The 18,168-nt window shown below is 36.6% G+C and overlaps 1 protein-coding gene and 1 non-coding gene across 2 annotated transcripts in view; one reads left to right on the forward strand and one right to left on the reverse strand.

The window, feature by feature from the left end:
- The window catches only part of OLA1 (Obg like ATPase 1), a 173,073-nt gene that overhangs the window by 7,359 nt on the left and 147,546 nt on the right, over positions 1–18,168 (forward strand). The window contains exons 3-4 of the mRNA XM_069470764.1: positions 7,756–7,899; positions 16,139–16,266. Coding sequence (XP_069326865.1) covers positions 7,756–7,899; positions 16,139–16,266 — 272 coding nt within the window. The remainder of the gene's footprint in view (positions 1–7,755; positions 7,900–16,138; positions 16,267–18,168) is intronic.
- Positions 9,864–9,970, reverse strand: LOC138387689 (U6 spliceosomal RNA). The gene has a single exon (XR_011233948.1). It is a non-coding gene; the product is annotated as a U6 spliceosomal RNA (small nuclear RNA).

The raw sequence follows: 18,168 nt of genomic DNA on the forward strand, positions 1-18,168 counted from the left end.
GGTTTGTAGCCTAGGAGCAATAAGTTATACCATGTAGCCTAGGTGTGTAGTAGGCTATGCCATCTAGGTTTGTGGAGGTATACCCTGTGATGTTCACACAATGACAAAATTGTCTAAGGACTCATTTCTCACATTGTAGCCCCATTGTTAAGGTATGCATGAATGTAAATGTATGTATTAATAGATAGCATCCTGCTGAAGCTCTGATTATTTCCTTCTCCAATCTTTTTTCCTCTCTATGCTTCGTTTGGATAGTTTCTATTGCTCCGTCTTCAATATTTTTTCTTTGCAGTGTACAATCTGCTGTTAATTATATGCAGTGTATTTTCATTTCCATTTCATTTTATTTCAGATATTGTATTTTTCATACAATACTTGTCTGTGGATATTTTTCATGTCTTTCATTTCCCTCTTTATTATCTTTATATTTCCTTTCATATCCTTCAGAAAATTTAAAAAAGATTTATAACATTTATTTTAAGGTTCTTTTATGCTAATTTCATCGTCTTGGTCATTACTTGGGTTTGTTTGTATTTATTGACTTTTATCCTGATTTTGACCTATATTTTCCTGCTTTTTTGAGTGCCTTATAATTTTTATTGGATTCCAGACACTGTAGATTTTATGTTGAGTGCTGAATTTTGTTGTATTCCTTTAAAGAGTGTTGGACCTTGGTATGGCATGTAGTTACTTGTGTATCATCTTAATTGTCTTGAGGCTTCCTATTATGTTTTCTTATGATGGGTTTAAACAATTTTTTTGTTCTGGTGTTGTGTTAGCCCTAGTACTAAGATGTGACCCTTTTGAGGACTATCCAAATTCCCTTATATTACAAGATCTGCACCTTGGCTAATAGATTGGAATGTAAAGTATCTCTGTGTGAGCCCTGAGAATCGTTCATCCTGCTACTTTTGGGTGGTTCTTTCTTTGGCCTTGTGGAGATTGAACTTACTCATGCACAAATCATTACTCATCCATATTCTTGAGGGGACCCTCTGCAGCTCCTGACTTTCTGGTACACTCTCCTGTAAATTCTGGCTGGTTGCCTTGATCCTAACTCTTATCTCAGTGTCCTCAACTTGGCATGACTACTGGATTGTGTTGGTTCCTTCTTCTAGTGGCTTTTAAATCCATCATTAGGCAGTAAGCTGGGAGTAATTGTAGAGCTTAGTTTATTTGTTTTTCTTATCTGCTTTCCTATTTACTTTTTTCTGTTATTTAGTACTCATTGTGTTCCTTGCAAGTACTTGATAGATAAATGCATTTTCTTTTAAGTCTATTCATTTTTATTATTAAGTTTCTTTTTGAGAATTCTAGCCTTTATTGCTGCATCACCACATAATTTCAGATAGATTTTTTTTGCTTATTAATTTCGAATTGACCATTGAATAATGCGGGGGTTAGGAATGCTGACCCCTCATGCAGCCGAAAATCCACGTATAATTTTTGACTCCCCCCAAACTTAACTGCTAATAGCCTACTGTTGACTGGAAGCCTTATCAATAACATAACAGTCGTCGATTAACCTGTATTTTGTATGTTGTATGTATTTTGTACTATATTCTTAGGTAAGCTAGAGAAAATAAAATGTTATTAAGAAAATCATGACAAGAAAATATATTTACTATTCATTAAATGGAAGTGGATCATGATAAAGGTCTTCATTTTTGTCATCTTCATGTGGAGTAGGCTGAGGAAGAGGAGGGGTTAGTCTTAACTGTCTCATGGGTGGCAGAGCTGGAAGGGGACGTAGGACAGGCAGGCACATTCAGTATAACTGTTATTGAAAAAGTCTTAGGCCAGGCGCGGTGGCTCACGCCTGTAATCCTAGCACTCTGGGAGGCCGAGGCGGGCGGATTGTTTGAGCTCAGGAGTTCGAGACCAGCCTGAGCAAGAGTGAGACCCCACGTCTCTACTAAAAATAGAAAGAAATTATATGGACAGCTAAAAATATATATAGAAAAAATTAGCTGGGCATGGTGGCACATGCCTGTAGTCCCAGATACACTCGGGAGGCTGAGGCAGAAGGATTGCTTGAGTCCAGGAGTTTGAGGTTGCTGTGAACTAGGATGACGCCACGGCACTCACTCTAGCCCAGGCAACAGAGTGAGACTCTGTCTCAAAAAAAAGGAAGAAAGTCTGTGTATAAGTGGACGCTTGCAGTTCAACCCCACGTTGTTTGAGGGTCAGTTATATTTACTTTTTTTATTAGTAACAAAACTATAGATCTTATTTGGATTTCACCAGTTTTCCCACTAATGTCCTTTTTCTTTCCCAATATGGAATGCCATGTTGCATTTAGTCCTCTTGTCTCGTCTCCAATCGGTAATAGTTTTTGAGTGTTTTATCTTTCATGACCTCAAAAAAGTTTATTTTTGAAGATTACTGCTGAGGTGTTTTGTATTATATCTTTCAATCTGAGTTTGATGTTTTCTCAGGCTATGGGCTTTTTTTGGGAGGGGGGAATTGTGGTAAGAAATGCATAATATAAAATTTACCCTCTTTACCATTCTTAGTGTACTGTTCAGTACGTGTTAACTGTATTCACATTGTTGTGTAACATATCTCTAGAACTTTTTCATCTTGCACATCTAAACTTCTGTACTCACTGCCATTTCTCCTTCCCAGCTTATTTCACTCAGCGTAGTGTCCTTAAAGTTTATCTGTGTTGTAGCATGTGACAAGATCTCCTTTTTAAGGGCTGAATAGTATTCCATTGTATAATATCCATTCCATTGAATAATATCCATTCTTCTGCTAGTGAACATTTGCTTCTATCTCTTGGCTATTGTGAATAATGAAGCAATGAACATAGGTGTACAAATATCTCTTTGAAATCGTCCTTTCAATTCTTTTGACTGTATACCCAGAAGTGAGATTGCTGGATCATATGGTAGTTCTACCTTTAAAATTTTTTTTTTTTTTTTTGAGGAACCTCATATTGTTTTCCATAATGTCTGTACCATTCTACTTTCTATCAGCAATACACAGGGTTCCAATTTCTTCGCACCCTCACCAACGCTTATTTTCTGTTTTTTTTTTTTTGATAGTGACCATCCTAATATGTGTATTAGATGTGTGATATCACATTGTGGTTTTGGTTTGCAATTCTCTAATGATTTGTAATGTTGATCATCTTTTCATGTGCATTTTGGCCATTAGTGTATCTTCTTTGAATAGACATTTCTCTAGGTATGATCATTGCTGCTGGGATGTTACTGTTTTTAGGTCCTCTTATCTGACAGAGTTAGGGAATATATGTAGTTATACTCACCCATGTATACACATGCAATGCTATTTATTTCTGTATCAGGTAGATCCTTTTAACAATTTAGTTATAAACTAAATTCAAAACATTTTGAAAGGGCTTTTTACTTTTTCCTCATGTTTTGGATGTATATTGTTTAAATGGTTAATTCAGAATGTTGTGGGAGTTTGCATTGGTATCCTGACTTCCCAATACATATTGCTATTAATATTTTGCATAAGGTTTTACATAAAACTTCTTATTCAGTCAGATTTACTTGACATAGTAAAATGTGTAATTTCCAAAATAGTGTTTAGGTCGTAAGTAGAAGGGGCATACGTTAAGTATAGCCACTGTTTTTTTTCTTTTAATGCTATCATTGCTGAAATAATTTATGTAGACCCGTTCTTGCATGAGAGAAATTCCTACAACTTTGAATCTTTCTCTTACTTTCAAGATTTAATAGTAACCTCAAGGGGGGTGTGTGTGTGTGTGTGTGTGTGTGTAAAAAATTCTCATTTCATAAAAAGCCCATGGGCTTTAACACTTCAGGCTTAGGCCAAAACTCTCAAATTCTTTGCTTTTGCAAGGCTATTCTTTCATAGATTTGAATAGATCAAAATGTCTTAAGTTGCCTATAATAGTGAAGCCTATAATAATAATCCTTAGAAATTTTTTGTTTTCCTTCTTCCTTATTTCTTTTTACTTTTTTATACTCACAAAGCTATTGGAAGATACAGATGATTTTGGCTTTATGAAATTTAAAATCCATCTAAAATGAGACAGTCTGTGAAAATGGAGATTTGTCTTCCAAGTTTGGCTTGAATGTATGAAGGAGTTTTTTTCTGCTTAAGAAATAATGGAACTTTCTTTTGCTGTTTTTTACCATGTGATATGTTTTAAGGGAAACTTTTTTTTTTTATTATAAAACATATTTACTTTTGTCCAGGTAGACAATCAAAAATACTATACTTGGTAATAGCCCTAAATTTGGAAAAAACTTTGTAAACTGCCCATGGCCTTTTTATAGTAGAATTGCAATTGATTGTGGTAATAGCAATAAGCAGTGTTTTAATTATGGCATACAAAAATGCAATAGCGCTTTATTTTGGCCTCATGATGTTATGCCCAAGTGTTCTATAAATGTTTAAATTAACGTATTTCAATTTTGGTTTAAGTAGTTTTATTGCAACACTATTTTGTAATATTTTCATTGCAGGTATATAGTATTTTCATTACATTTTAGATAAATGAGAACTCATGGACTCTCTTGGCAACTTAACTATCACTTTTTATTTTTTATTTATTTTTTTATGGAGAAGGGAAGAGGTATGGAGAGTGGATCAATCTGTGTTAACAATTACTTGAGCACACTTTTGTAGTTTTGCCTCCTAAGGGAAATATCCCGTGAGGAAAACTGGTGGTGTGCTTGAGATTCTCCAGGTCTCCTCCAAATGCTTTGCTGGTTTCTCTCTCCTTCAGCATCAGCTTTCCATGGGTGTAAAGCCTGGATTCTTGCCTCCTCCCTTTGCCCAGAATGTACACATGTCCCCAGGGGGCCATAGAGATCAAAATACTAATACTTCTTCCAGGTTTTTTTACATTTCCAGAATCCCAGCTCCTACAAACAGGTGATTTCTGTATTTTGCATTTTATATGGGTTTTCTAGGTCCAGGTGGGATTGCTGGTCTGCGGTTAGCTTTTGCATCTCACCCAGAAGCAGAAGTAACCCCCCACCCCACCCAATTGACTTGCTGAAGAAATCTGGTTGTTAGTCTTATAGAATCTTCCAAAGTGTGGGTTTTGTTGATTGTATCCCGTGGTGTCATTGAATATGTTCTGTCCTCTGTATTGCCTATAAATTGGCCAGTGAGGCTATTCAAATAGGCTCCAGAGTGCTTTTGACAGGACTCTATGGCCTTTAATACCATCCTTGTTTTCCCTTGGGAAAAGTTGTTTCAGACTTGTCTTGTATTTTTTTTGGTCCCAGACCCAAAACTAGCTATTTCTTCAAGAAGTCCTGGTCATTTTAAATGGACATGTTATTTAAAGTCATAGTCTGAATGTGAATTCGCTTTTTAAAAATTATCAACTCTAGTATGTGTTAATGTTTTACATTGTATTAAGCTTCACACTCTTTTTGGAAATAGATGGACTTTACCTTTATAAACATACAGATTAGACCGGGCACGGTGGCTCACGCCTGTAATCCTAGCACGCTGGGAGGCCGAGGCCGGTGGATCGTTTGAGCTCAGGAGTTCGAGACCAGCCTGAGCAAGAGTGAGACCCGGTCTCTACTAAAAATAGAAAGAAAACTATATGGGCAGCTAAAAATATATATAGAAAAATTAGCCGGGCATGGTGGCGCATGCCTGTAGTCCCAGCTACGCGGGAGGCTGAGGCAGTAGGATCGCTTAAGCCCAGCAGTTTGAGGTTGCTGTGAGCTAGGCTGACGCCATGGCACTTTAGCCCGGGCAACAGGGTGAGACTCTGTCTCAAAAAAAAAATAAATAAATAAAAATAAACATACAGATTATTTTAAATTAAGTGTTGTGACATTTATCTTAACAGGATTGAAATTAAAAGCCAGCCCTATGGAAACCAGTGATTTCCTCTTAATTATTATTCCTGGAATTTTGGGATTGTTATTAGGCTCTTAGGGATTGCAAGTATACATTCTACGCTAGCCATCATTATTCCATGGGTGGTTAGCTGAGTCTGAATCTAGCCCAGTGTCTCCAAAACCTGACTTTAAATTTGCATCACATGAGATATTTTTAAACTACAGGAACCTACATCAATAGATCTGGAAAGAGGTCTGATAATACATGCCTTTATCCTCAACTGATTCTGTAATAGGGGCATTTGAAAACTACTGATTTGACTAGTGATGCTCTAAGTAACCAGTAATGATTTACATGGCTGTTTTAGCAAACATTTCTATTTGACCCTAAAATGTTTAGTCTGAATGTGATATAAGAACAATATTTTATACCAATTGGGTGTTGGGCAGATGTGGGGGGGAGGGAATGGGTATATACCTACATAATGAGTGCGATGCGTACTGTCTGGGGAATGGACATGCTTGAAGCTCTGACTTGGGGGCGGGACATGGGCAATATACATAACCTAAACTTTTGTACCCCCGTAATATGCTGAAATAAAAAAAAATCTTAAATAAAAAAAAAGAACAATATTTTAAAGACCTGTAGGTGGGTATCTTATTGCTAAAACATCCTTCTCACCAGTGGTACTTAAATGATGTTGCCTTTTGTTCATCACTCTTTTATAGGGTTCTCAGAATTTTTTTCAAAAAAGAGAGAGATTGGTTCTTTAATTTAAAAGTTTAATCAAATGAGCCTGATGAATATAGGCTACTTAAATCTCATCTGAATAGATATTTTTACCATAAAAAGTGTTTGGAAAAGAGAGAAATAATCATTCATAATCTTACCATGCCAACACAACCATTATACTGTTTGAGCTTCATTTGTTATCAGATTTGGTCCACATGCAAACATTTTTACATAATCTTATCTAGTCAGAGTTAGCAAGCACCAGTCTCACAGTTACCAGGTAATCCATAGCTACTTCCTCAGTTTCTCTAGTTAAAAAAAAGATGATGATAATTTCCATTTTAAATTCCTCATGTATCCTATATTTGGAACAAGGAAAAGTCACTATAGTGCATTCTCTACTGTCTTTATTAGTGATTGAATTGAAAAGTAGCACAAAACAAATCAGCAAGCCTTTAAAAAATCCCATTTTGCTTTGGATTTTGGTTTATGATTTTTGGCACTGTAATTATCATATTTTAAAAAATATGGCTGGTGTTATGCGTTGACATTATCTGAGCACATATTACCTGATAACCAGATAATTAGAAAATTAGTGACCAATTTATTCCATATTAATAGATTTTTTCCTTCATTTAAGTCATACCTTCAAAAAAATTCACATTTTGACTTTCATAATTCACAGTTCTAGATGTACCAGTAATCCTTATATCCTAACAACTAGAAGGGAGTCTGAGCTCCAACGACTCTCATTTCCTATCAGACATGTAACGTCTGTTCCTCAGTTCAGAATATTTAGGAAGTGATTGACATAACTAGATATACACCTTCTACATTTCATGGTGGAGAAGGTTATGTTAGATATAGGTGAATTGATACTGGGAGGGCCAGACTGTTTATGAAAAAATAGATTTTTTGTTATAACATGTTATCATTTATAACAAAGAATCTTTGGGAACATGCTTTTCCAAAGTTCCAAATAGACTGGAATAGGAACGTAACCTAATATAAATCATGAGCTATGTTGTTGTAAATTTAATTCCTTTTTGTTAGTGAAAATGTATTCTTCCTCTGTGTCTACCCTCACACCCCCACCTCCCTGCTTCCCAGATTGGTTTTATATTCCTCATGGATCTTATTTGAGGATTGAAATTAGAGTGAGATAAATTTTTCTTCGTTGAAATTGATTGAAATTGCTTTTATTCATTTTAGGAAATCTACCTTCTTTAATGTGTTAACCAATAGTCAGGCTTCAGCAGAAAACTTCCCCTTCTGCACTATTGATCCTAATGAGAGCAGAGTACCTGTGCCAGATGAAAGATTTGACTTTCTTTGCCAGTACCACAAACCAGCAAGGTAAGAAATACTTTATACTATTTTTTATTTGGTGACCCTGTATAGACTGAGTAAATATATAGTGATGTGTTTAAAGTTGTGTAGAAGGGTTTTTCTTTCAAAATTCGTGTAGCATTATTGTTTTGGGTGATTATAAAAGTAATACAGAGTAAGAAGAAGGGAGAGGAAGGATATTTCTAGTTGTTAATTTTGCAGTTATTTTTTCCTAGAGAGTATTAAGCACAACAATAATTTGTATTATATGATCTCATTCATGTAAAATTGTATGTGTGTATATGCATAGGAAAATATGTGAAATGAAGATCACAAACTAATTGATGATTATCTCTGGGTAGTGGGATTTTACAGTGATTTTTACATTATTCTTACATTCCTCTTTGGTGTTTGAATTTTTTTACAATAAGTATGTATTGTATATTTAATTAGGAAAAATAAGTAAAACTTTTATTAGGGAAAAAATAAGGTAATAGAGGTTCAGTGTAGGAAGTTCAGACAACAAATGTATAATGAAAGGAGTGAAAAATCACCTCTACTTCCTCTCTTCCTCTACCTTGATATAATAGTTGTAAATACTTTATTTCCCCTGAATGTGTACACACTTTCTTACATAAGTAGGATACTTGCTTTACTTGGAGTATTATTAATATCTTTCAAGATTAAAAAATATAAATTTAAATAATTTCTAATATATTGCTTATATTTGGTACGGTATTATATAAATTTCCCACAGTTTATTTACCATTTCCCTATTATTGAGAATTTAGTTTGTTACTAGTTTTTCACCATTTTGAATGTGCGGATAAATTCCAAGTTTCTGTCTTTAGCCCCGAGCTCTGCAGAACTCCAGACTTAAATCTCTAACTGCCTACTTGATATTGACACTTGGATGTCTGAATAGGGGCCTTAGACTTGACATCTCCCCCAAATGGACCTCTCGAGTTCACCTTGTACCAAATTTGTTCTTTCTCCAGACTTTCATAATTCAATAAATAGCACTATCATTGCCTCAGTTGCTTAGGTCAGCGTCAAAGATTTTTCCTTGATTCTTCTCTCCCTTTACTCCACTCTGCCCCACATCTAGTCTATCAGCAATTCCTGTGAGTTCTAACTATAAAATATATACTGAATTCATTCACTTTTTCCACTTTCATCTAGTAGTTGTAGCATCCATTGATTTTTTTTTTTTTTTGAGACAGAGTCTCACTCTGTTGCCCAGGCTAGAGTGAGTGCCGTGGCATCAGCCTAGCTCACAGCAACCTCAAACTCCTGAGCTCGAGCGATCCTCCTGTCTCAGCCTCCCGAGTAGCTGGGACTACAGGCATGCACCACCATGCCCGGCTAATTTTTTCTATATATATTTTAGCTGTCCGTATAATTTCTTTCTATTTTTAGTAGAGACGGGGGATCTCACTCTTGCTCAGGCTGGTCTCGAACTCCTGAGCTCAAACGATCCGCCCACCTCGGCCTCCCAGAGTGCTAGGATTACAGGTGTGAGCCACCGCGCCCGGCCTGATTTTTTTGATGAATTAATTATTACTATGGCGATTCTCACATGGTGGTTTTGTAATTCCATTATTCCTCCTTCATTTGTTAGCATTGTACTGCAGAGAAAACCTTCTCATCTTCATCTATTCATTCATATATTTGTTTATGTCAGTGTTACTCAAGGTTTTAATCTGTCATAACCATTAATTTGATGCTCAAATTATATCCCTTAAATTGGCTCCTCAAGGTGACTTCAGCGTCCTTTTCATTTTCTTTTTTTTTTTTCTTCTTTTTTTTTTTTTTATTTAATTTTACAGAATCAAAGAGTCTAACAGTATATCTTGTTAGATACAGTATGTCCTCATAATGTATACATTATTTCTTGTACAATGATATGAAATAATATGGGAAATATTCATGATAAATTATTAAGTGAACAGTGCAAGTTAAAAACAATAGTTTCATATTTTTTTTCCCCAAAAAATATGGAACGCTTCACGAATTTGCGTGTCATCCTTGCGCAGGGGCCATGCTAATCTTCTCTGTATCGTTCCAATTTTAGTATATGTGCTGCCGAAGCGAGCACGACTTCAGCGTCCTTTTAAAAAGTTTTTATTTTTAAATTATTTCAAATTTATATAAAAGCAGCAAAATTATACAGAGTGCTTACATACCTATGTTTACCCACATTCTCTGAACCTGTGAAAATAAGTTACAGCCATGATACCACATTGCACTTCAATTTATCAGTTTGTATTTACTAAATACAAAAACACTCTCCTATGTGATGATAGTAAACTATTAAAATCAGGACGTTAACATTGATCCAATATTACCATCTTATATCTTTAGTCATCTTCAATCTGAAATAATTTCTTAGTCTCCCTGTTTTTCATGACTTTGTCATTTTTGAGGAGTGTAAGCTAATCGTTTTGTAGACTGTCTCTCTGTTTGGGTTCTTCTCATACCTCATGATTCAAGCATTTTTGGTGTAACACAGAAGTGAAGCTATGTTCCGTACATTATATCTGAAGGAACGCAATGTTGATTTGTCTCATTATTGGTGAAAATAATTTGATCACTTTGTGCTGGGTTTCTCTACTGTAAAGTTAATTAATAATTATGTTGTGCTTATTAATTAATAAATAATGCCTATTTTAAATCTATATAAATATCTTTTTCCTCATCAGACCTTTACCCAACTAATATAGCATTTTATTCTTTCTTGAATCAAATTATTTTTTTTTTTGAGACAGAGTCTCACTCTTGTTGCCCTGGCTAGAGTGGAGTGGCGTGGCTTACTGCAGCTTCAAACTCCTGGGCTCAAGTGATTCTCTTGCCTCAGCCTCCTGAGTAGCTGGGACTGCAGACCCATGCCACTATGCCTGGGTAATTTATCTATTTTTTGTAGAGACGGGGTCTTGGTCTTGCTTAGGCTGGGCTTAACTCCTGACCTCAAGCGATCCTCCTGCCTCGGCCTCCCAGAGTGCTAGGATTACAGGCGTGAGCCATCACGCCCGGCTTTCCTGAATCAATTATTAAGATGATTATTTCCAAATGGTGATTTTTTTTTTTTTAGTTTTATTTTAAATTGATACATACTAATTGTACATATTTATGGGGTACAGTGTGATGTTTTGATACATGTATATGTTGTGTAATGATCAAATTAGGGTATTTAGTATATCCATCACCACAGACATTTACCATTTAGTTGTGGTGAGAACACTCAAAATCCCCTCTATAGTTATTTTGAAATATACAATACAATATTGTTAACTACATGCAAACATACGCTAAAACTTACTCCTTCTATCAAACAATAACTTTATACCTGTTGACTAGTCTCTCCCCATTCCATCCCCTCCCCCCTTTTCTTCCCAGCCTCTGGTAACCACTGTTCTCTCTACCTCTATGAGATCAACTTTTTAAGATTCCACATAGGAGTGAGATCATAAGGTATCAAATGGTAATTTTCTAATTCCATCATTATTTGTAGTTTTATTGATTGGCATTCTACTATAGGGTAGCACTTTTGCTTATCCCCTGTTTATTTGTTCATTTATATATTTATATCATTATGGCTCATGGTTTTACTCACAGAATTACAAGTTGTTAGTAGCATTATTTATTTTCATGCTGGCTCCTTTTTTTTGACCAGTACTAGTAATTCTTTGACTGTTTCCTTGCTTCTTGTGCAACAAGATGTTCCCAGGCTCATCTTATATTTTCCCTGCCTCAATCTTAGAGTTAGCCATTTCTGCAAAGAGCCCAGGTTCCTTTTAGAGGAGAATGTTATTTATTTATTTATTTATTTTTGAGACAAAGTCTCACTCTGTTGCCCAGGCTAGAGTGAGTGCCGTGGCGTCAGCCTAGCTCACAGCAACCTCAAACTCCTGGGCTCAAGCGATCCTCCTGCCTCAGCCTCCCGAGTAGCTGGGACTACAGGCATGCACCACTATGCCCGGCTAATTTTTTCTATATATATTTTTAGCTGTCCATATAATTTCTTTCTATTTTTAGTAGAGATGGGGTCTCGCTCTTGCTCAGGCTGGTCTGGAACTCCTGAGCTCAAACGATCCGCCCACCTCGGCCTCCCAGAGTGCTAGGATTACAGGCGTGAGCCACCGCGCCCGGCCTTACTTATTTATTTACTTACTTTTAGAGACAGGGTCTTGCTCTGCTGCCCAGGCTGGAGTGCAGTGGGGTGGTCATAGCTTACTGCAACCTCAAAATCCTGGGCTCTAATGATCCTTCTGCCTCAGCCTCATGAGTAGCTAGGAATACAGGCATGTGCCTCCATGGCCAGCCAAATTTTTTTTTTTAAATTTTTTGTTGAGATGAGGTCTTGCTGTGTTGCCTAGGCTGCTCTTGGACTCCTGGCCTGGAGTGATCCTCCTGCCCCATCTCCCAAAGTGTTGGGATTGGAGGTGTGAGCCATTGTGCCTGGCCAAAAGAATGTTATTCAGAAACAGAAAGTCTGGGTATAGTTGTACTTGTTGCTACTGTAGTGTCACTGTTCGTATGCCCTCTCAATGGGAAATAAATGTATATGGATGTACATGTATTTATATATACATTTATACACATATATCTATATTTGTTTGCGTATCTATATTAAAGACCATGAGTTCACCTCCAATTTCAGTCTAACGCTGTAAAGTTTATTGTAGCTTTCTCTCTTTCCATGTTTGTCCCTCTATTCTCCAACATGGAGAAGCCTAGCTCTTGTTTTCCTCAACATATTTACTCTTTTGCTCAATCACATAGATTGACTATCTGGTCAATCTCTTGACCCCACCAGGTTGCTGCCTGATTTGGACACCCTCCTGGCTTGGGCTGCAGCTACCCGTGGGCTGCTCTCCTGCCCATATGCCTTCCTTATACAGCAGCCCTCGCTGCTGTCATGGTGCCTTCTCTCCCCACTCAACTCCCTGTTTGTGTGGGCCCTTGCCACCGCTGGACTGTGGTCATGGAACATTACTGAAATTTTTCAGAGGCATAAAGAGAACAACAGTAAAGCTCTTGGACTTCAAATTTGTTGAAATTTTAGGCAGTGATGGAATTAATTTCTGAAAATATTCCTTGCTTTTCCTTTGCTAGGAAAAGCATTGATTAAATGCCTTTATGGAAATAGCAAGATTGAATGGGAACTCTATCATCATCGTCTTCTTTTTTTTTTTTTTTTGAGATAGGTCTCACTGTGTCATCCAGGCTAGACTGCAGTGCTGTCATCATAGCTCACTGCTACCTCAAGTTCCTGGGCTCAAGCAATCCTCCTGCCTCAGCCTTCCAAGTAGCTGGGACCATAGGCATGTGCCACCACACCTGGCTAACTTTTTAAAAATTTTTTGTAGAGATGGGGTCTTGTTCTTGCTCAGGCCGGTCTTGAACTTCTGGCCTCAAGCAATACTCCTGCCTTGGCCTTCCAAAGTGCTAGGATTACAGGTGTGAGCCACCATGCCCAGCCTTTCATTTTTTTTATAACTTAAGTTTGGCTTCTTTGTGCTCAAGCAAATAAAAAAGGAAAATTGACAATTTATCATGTTTTTTTCATGCTACCCTAAATTTCTCTGTTATATAGCAGGTCCTCATTTTTTTTTTTTGATAAAAGAACTTAGAAAAATAATTCAGTCTGTTTCTATTGAAGAAAAATTTATAAATGTTTTTGGTATTCTGTATTTATTACAGTATAGTGATTAAAAATATTTTTAACATTATTTTAGTCTCAAGAGAGTTTCATAAGGTCTAAACATTTTGCTCAAATAATCATGAAATGATTGGTATAATACATCAGAAATCCTTGAATTAAGGCTCAAGTTTTTATTTTTTAGATATTATATTAATAGTTTAAACCTTTATTCTGGCCTTAAATCAAGAATTAAGAAACTCATTTTCCTTAGAAAACAATTTCAGAGCTGGAGAACTTCCTGTCTAGTTTCCTCATTAAACCAACAACAAAAAAACAAAAACAAAAACTTGAAACCTAGAAAGAGGAAATGATTTATTTGTTCATGGTCACACGTATAGTTAATGTCAACCAGGAATAGAACCCAAGGATTGTCACTTCAAATTAAGTGCTTTTCTACTGTATACATGTGCTCCTGTACTTCATATTTATCATGAGGAGTTTTAGTTGTTAGAAATTATATCATTTAAGATGAGTTTGGTTGCACTTAACATTGACTTAAAAAATTGATTTACTGAGTTAGTAACAGGTAGCATGATGTTTAGCTCAGTGGTATCACGAAGGACCTGGCTTCTTCCCCTTCTTCCCTTTACTTTCTTTATCTGTTTGTTTTCCCCTTGTGGTCATAGGATGGAATTGTATCCTTTCTCATCTCTCGCAAATGTTTACTCTGTCATCCATGTTCAGAGTGAAAGAAGGGATTGCTTTTAGAAGTTCTCTCAAAAGACTGTTGAGCTTCTATTTAAGACCCTCCTTCACCCCCTTCAGCAAACTTATCTTCAAGTCTTTTCTTTTAAGAGATGGGGGTCCCACTGTGTTACTCAGCCTGGACTTGAACTTGTGGGCCCAAGCAATCCTCCTGCCTCAGCCTCCTGAATGGCTGGGATTACAGGGACTATCGATCAGCACATACCACCACGTCTGACCTCTCTCTAAGTCTTTTGAGGCAAATAAGGGAAGGTGAAGATGCTAGAATTATTGATTGTGCCTAGGGATGAGATTAAACTGCTTAGTTCAGGCCCAATCCATATGCCCTGCTTCTAGAGTTAGGGGTAGAGCAAGCTTCTCCAAAGCTCTGGGCTACGCTGGGGAGGTATGGTGACCCAAATGAAAATCAGCATAGGTACTAAGAGAAGGGGCAGTGGATGCTGGGGAGGCAGTCACAGTATCCAACAACAACAAACTGCGTTTATATGTTTTCAGTGGATTTGGTAGTAACAATAATCAATTAATTTCTGATCATACCTATAATACTTGTTCATAGAACAATTATTTTGAAAGGACTCATTTTCCATGTAGATAACAGAGACATCTTTTGTGGAACTTTTATGTTGTATTTTATTGGGTAGTGAAATTGACATTCTGAAAAATGAATGCTCTTGAAAATTGACAGGGGATGTAAGATTATATCATATATCTTTGTCACATGGCATTGAAAGTAACTTTTATTTGCTTGTATTCTTAAATCTCCATTTTTACATGGTGGACTGATTTTCCTAACTTGGTTTCTAAGTTGTGTTAGTTCTAAGTTGTGCCTTTACTTAACAAGCAAAGTTTATTTTATATATATATGTCTAACTTGGTTGTGGTTATTAACAACTAGGTTATTACTATGCTGATAATTGGTTCTCATCATTACATGCATTTTTTTTTTGCTATATAACCTATATGGTGATTAAATGCAAACCCTGACAGCCGGTGTTTGAATTCTAGCTTTGTCACTACTAGCTGAGTGATCCCGTATGCAGTAGGTTTCTTAACTCCTGTAAGGCACAATCTCCTTACCTATAAAGTGGGTTTAATAAATAGCCTCTACTTTTTAGAGTTTGTTTTGAACTTTGAAATGAGATAACATGTATAAAGAATTTAGTCTAGTGCCTGGCACAAAGTAAGTTGGTTCATTTTGTGGTGATTACCTCAGTATACTCTTTAAACATTCTCTATTGCTTTTGTGTGTGTGCATGTGTCAGTAGAACTTTATAGTACCATTAATGATATGAGTTTTAATCTCAGAGACAATAAATATTTCTATTCTGCCTCAGTTTTCTCCTCCATTTTCCCAGGTAAGAAAGTCCTAGTTTATTATTAGTAACAGGTTATTTCTTAGGCTGGGTTTGGTGGTTTTTGCCTGTAATCCTAGCACTTTGGGAGGCTGGGACAGGAGGATTGCCTTGAAGCCAGGAGTTCAAGCCAGTCAGGTCAACATAGTGAGACCCCGTCTCTATGGGGAAAAAAAAGCTAGGCGTGGTGGTATGTCCTGGTGGTCCCAGCGGGATGCTGAGGTGGGAGGATAGCTTGAGCCCAGGAGTTGGAGGCTGCAGTGAGCTATGATTGTACCACTCCACTCCATCCAGTCTGGGTGACAGAACAAGACCCTGTTTGTTTGTTTTTTTAAAAAAAGGTTCTTTCTTAATTTTTTGTGGGGGGTATCCATTTAACAAATCTTGTTATAAATGTTGTTCTAAAAAGGAAGTAATTAATTATATAAAATGTTTGGAGAATTCATTTGGTTAATAAACAGATTCTTAGTAGTATTTTATAATAAAACCATCTTTTGTTTTTCAGTAAAATTCCTGCCTTTCTAAATGTAGTGGATATTGCTGGCCTTGTGAAAGGAGCTCACAATGGGCAGGGCCTGGGAAATGCTTTTTTATCTCATATTAGTGCCTGTGATGGGATCTTTCATCTAACACGTAAGTGCAGTTGTTTATTTAATCATTGATTTTATTAATATCGGTGTTTTCTTTCCATTATTGTGGAAGTAAAATTAGAAATGACTGATTAGATGGAAGATTGCTTTCGCTTTACCAGATGAATGGTGGGTTTGTCTGTAAATTTGTGACTTTAATGTTACTTAGTATTATCTCCATATGTAAAGGCTTATTCCTTAGCAAGTATATGCTGTGCTGTTATTATATTCTAATTAAATTTTATCTCCTTTTCTGGAGTAGAGCAATGGAAAAGTGTTTCTGTGTGGAACTAATTTTGTTGATTGTAAAGCATTTTGAAATTTTCTTAATTTGTAGAACTTTTCTGCATTCTTGTTTTTCTACGTGTTAAGAAGGCAGAATTGATAGAGAAGGGGATTCTAATGATGTCATAGGAGAGAAAGTCATCCAGGTTATCTATTAGAGATGAAAAGATTAGGGAGAAATTATAGATCAGTTGGTTCTTTTTTAAAAAAATTTTTATTCATTTTGTTTTTTAAAATTTTTATTTATTTTTTAGAGATGGGGTGCCCCTCTGTTGCTGAGGCTGGAATGCAGTAGCATGATCATAGCTCAGCGGGAGTATAGGCACCTGCCACCATGCCCAGCTAATTTTTTTCATTTTTTTTTTTTTAAGAGATGGGCCTCTCTTGCTTTGTTGCCCAGGATGGTCTCAAAATCCTGTCCTTAAGCAATCCTCTTGCCTTGGCCTACGGAATAGCTGGGATTATAGGTGTGTGCCACTGTGTTCTCTCTAGATCAGCTAGTTCTTATGGAGAGAAGGATATAGAGCAAAGAGAGAAAATAGGTAGAACTGTGCAGTGGTTTGGGTTCTTTTGACTACAGAAATGAGCCAATAACATAGTAATTCTCTGCAAAATGGGAAGGTTTAGTTTAAGGCTCAGGTCAAGATTGCACTTAATGGTTATAGTATTATAATGAGCAAATTAATGCAAATAATGAAAACAAGTTAGACTTGGGGGCCACCTGTGGTCTGGTTCAGTGCCTTTTTTTTTTTTTTTTTTTTTGGGGGGGGGGACAGAGTCTTGCTGTGTCACCCTGGCTAGAGTGCAGTGGAATCATCATAACTCACTGCAACCTCCAACTCCTAGGTTCAAGGGCCTGGGCTCAAAAGATCCTCCTGCCTCGGCCTCCCAGAGTGCTAGGATTACAGGTGTGAACCACTGTGGCTGGTCTGGTTCAGTGCTTTTGTTACTGGTTCTCAACTAGATAACTAGAACAATTGAGAGTGAGCATTTAGAAAATTTTATAGCAATCCGACTGACTAATGGGAACTAAATAATAAAAATATTGTGCTAGTATTTTTTGTATGTCTTTTTAAAAAAAATTCATTTGCCTGGTAACTAATTTCTATTGTATTTTACAAAAACCTACCACAGATAATTTAAGAATCATTGATCTGGGTAACTTCACTTTGGGTAAAGGTATGGAGAGACCTTCTGAGAGGGTTGTGGTATAAACAAAGAACGAAGTTGTGTAGGGACTTTGGGGTTCAATTATGTAGAGAAGTGTTAACCTAAAGCCTGTACATTGGCGAGAACCTCTCTTCCTGAAGGTTTGTCTTTCCTCTGGTTTTTGTGACTAATGTGAGGATTGCAAGTAGAGAGTAGATTCCTAGGTTTCTGGACTGGGTCAATTGATTGAATCATGATGCCATTCACTGAGATGTTAAATACAGAAGGAGCAGCAAGTATTGAGAGAGAGATGATTAATTCAGTTTGAGAAAATATATTGAATTTTTTTTACCTGGGACATCTGGATAGATGTTTGTCAGAAAGTGGGATTGATAGGGCAAATGTGGAAGAAGGATGGGGAGCAGTAGAACTGAAGATTTGAGTGTGAGAATGTGTGAACTGATGAGTGGAA

Source organism: Eulemur rufifrons, chromosome 1 (genome assembly GCF_041146395.1).
Source record: "Eulemur rufifrons isolate Redbay chromosome 1, OSU_ERuf_1, whole genome shotgun sequence".
Classification (NCBI taxonomy): Eukaryota; Metazoa; Chordata; class Mammalia; order Primates; family Lemuridae; genus Eulemur; species Eulemur rufifrons.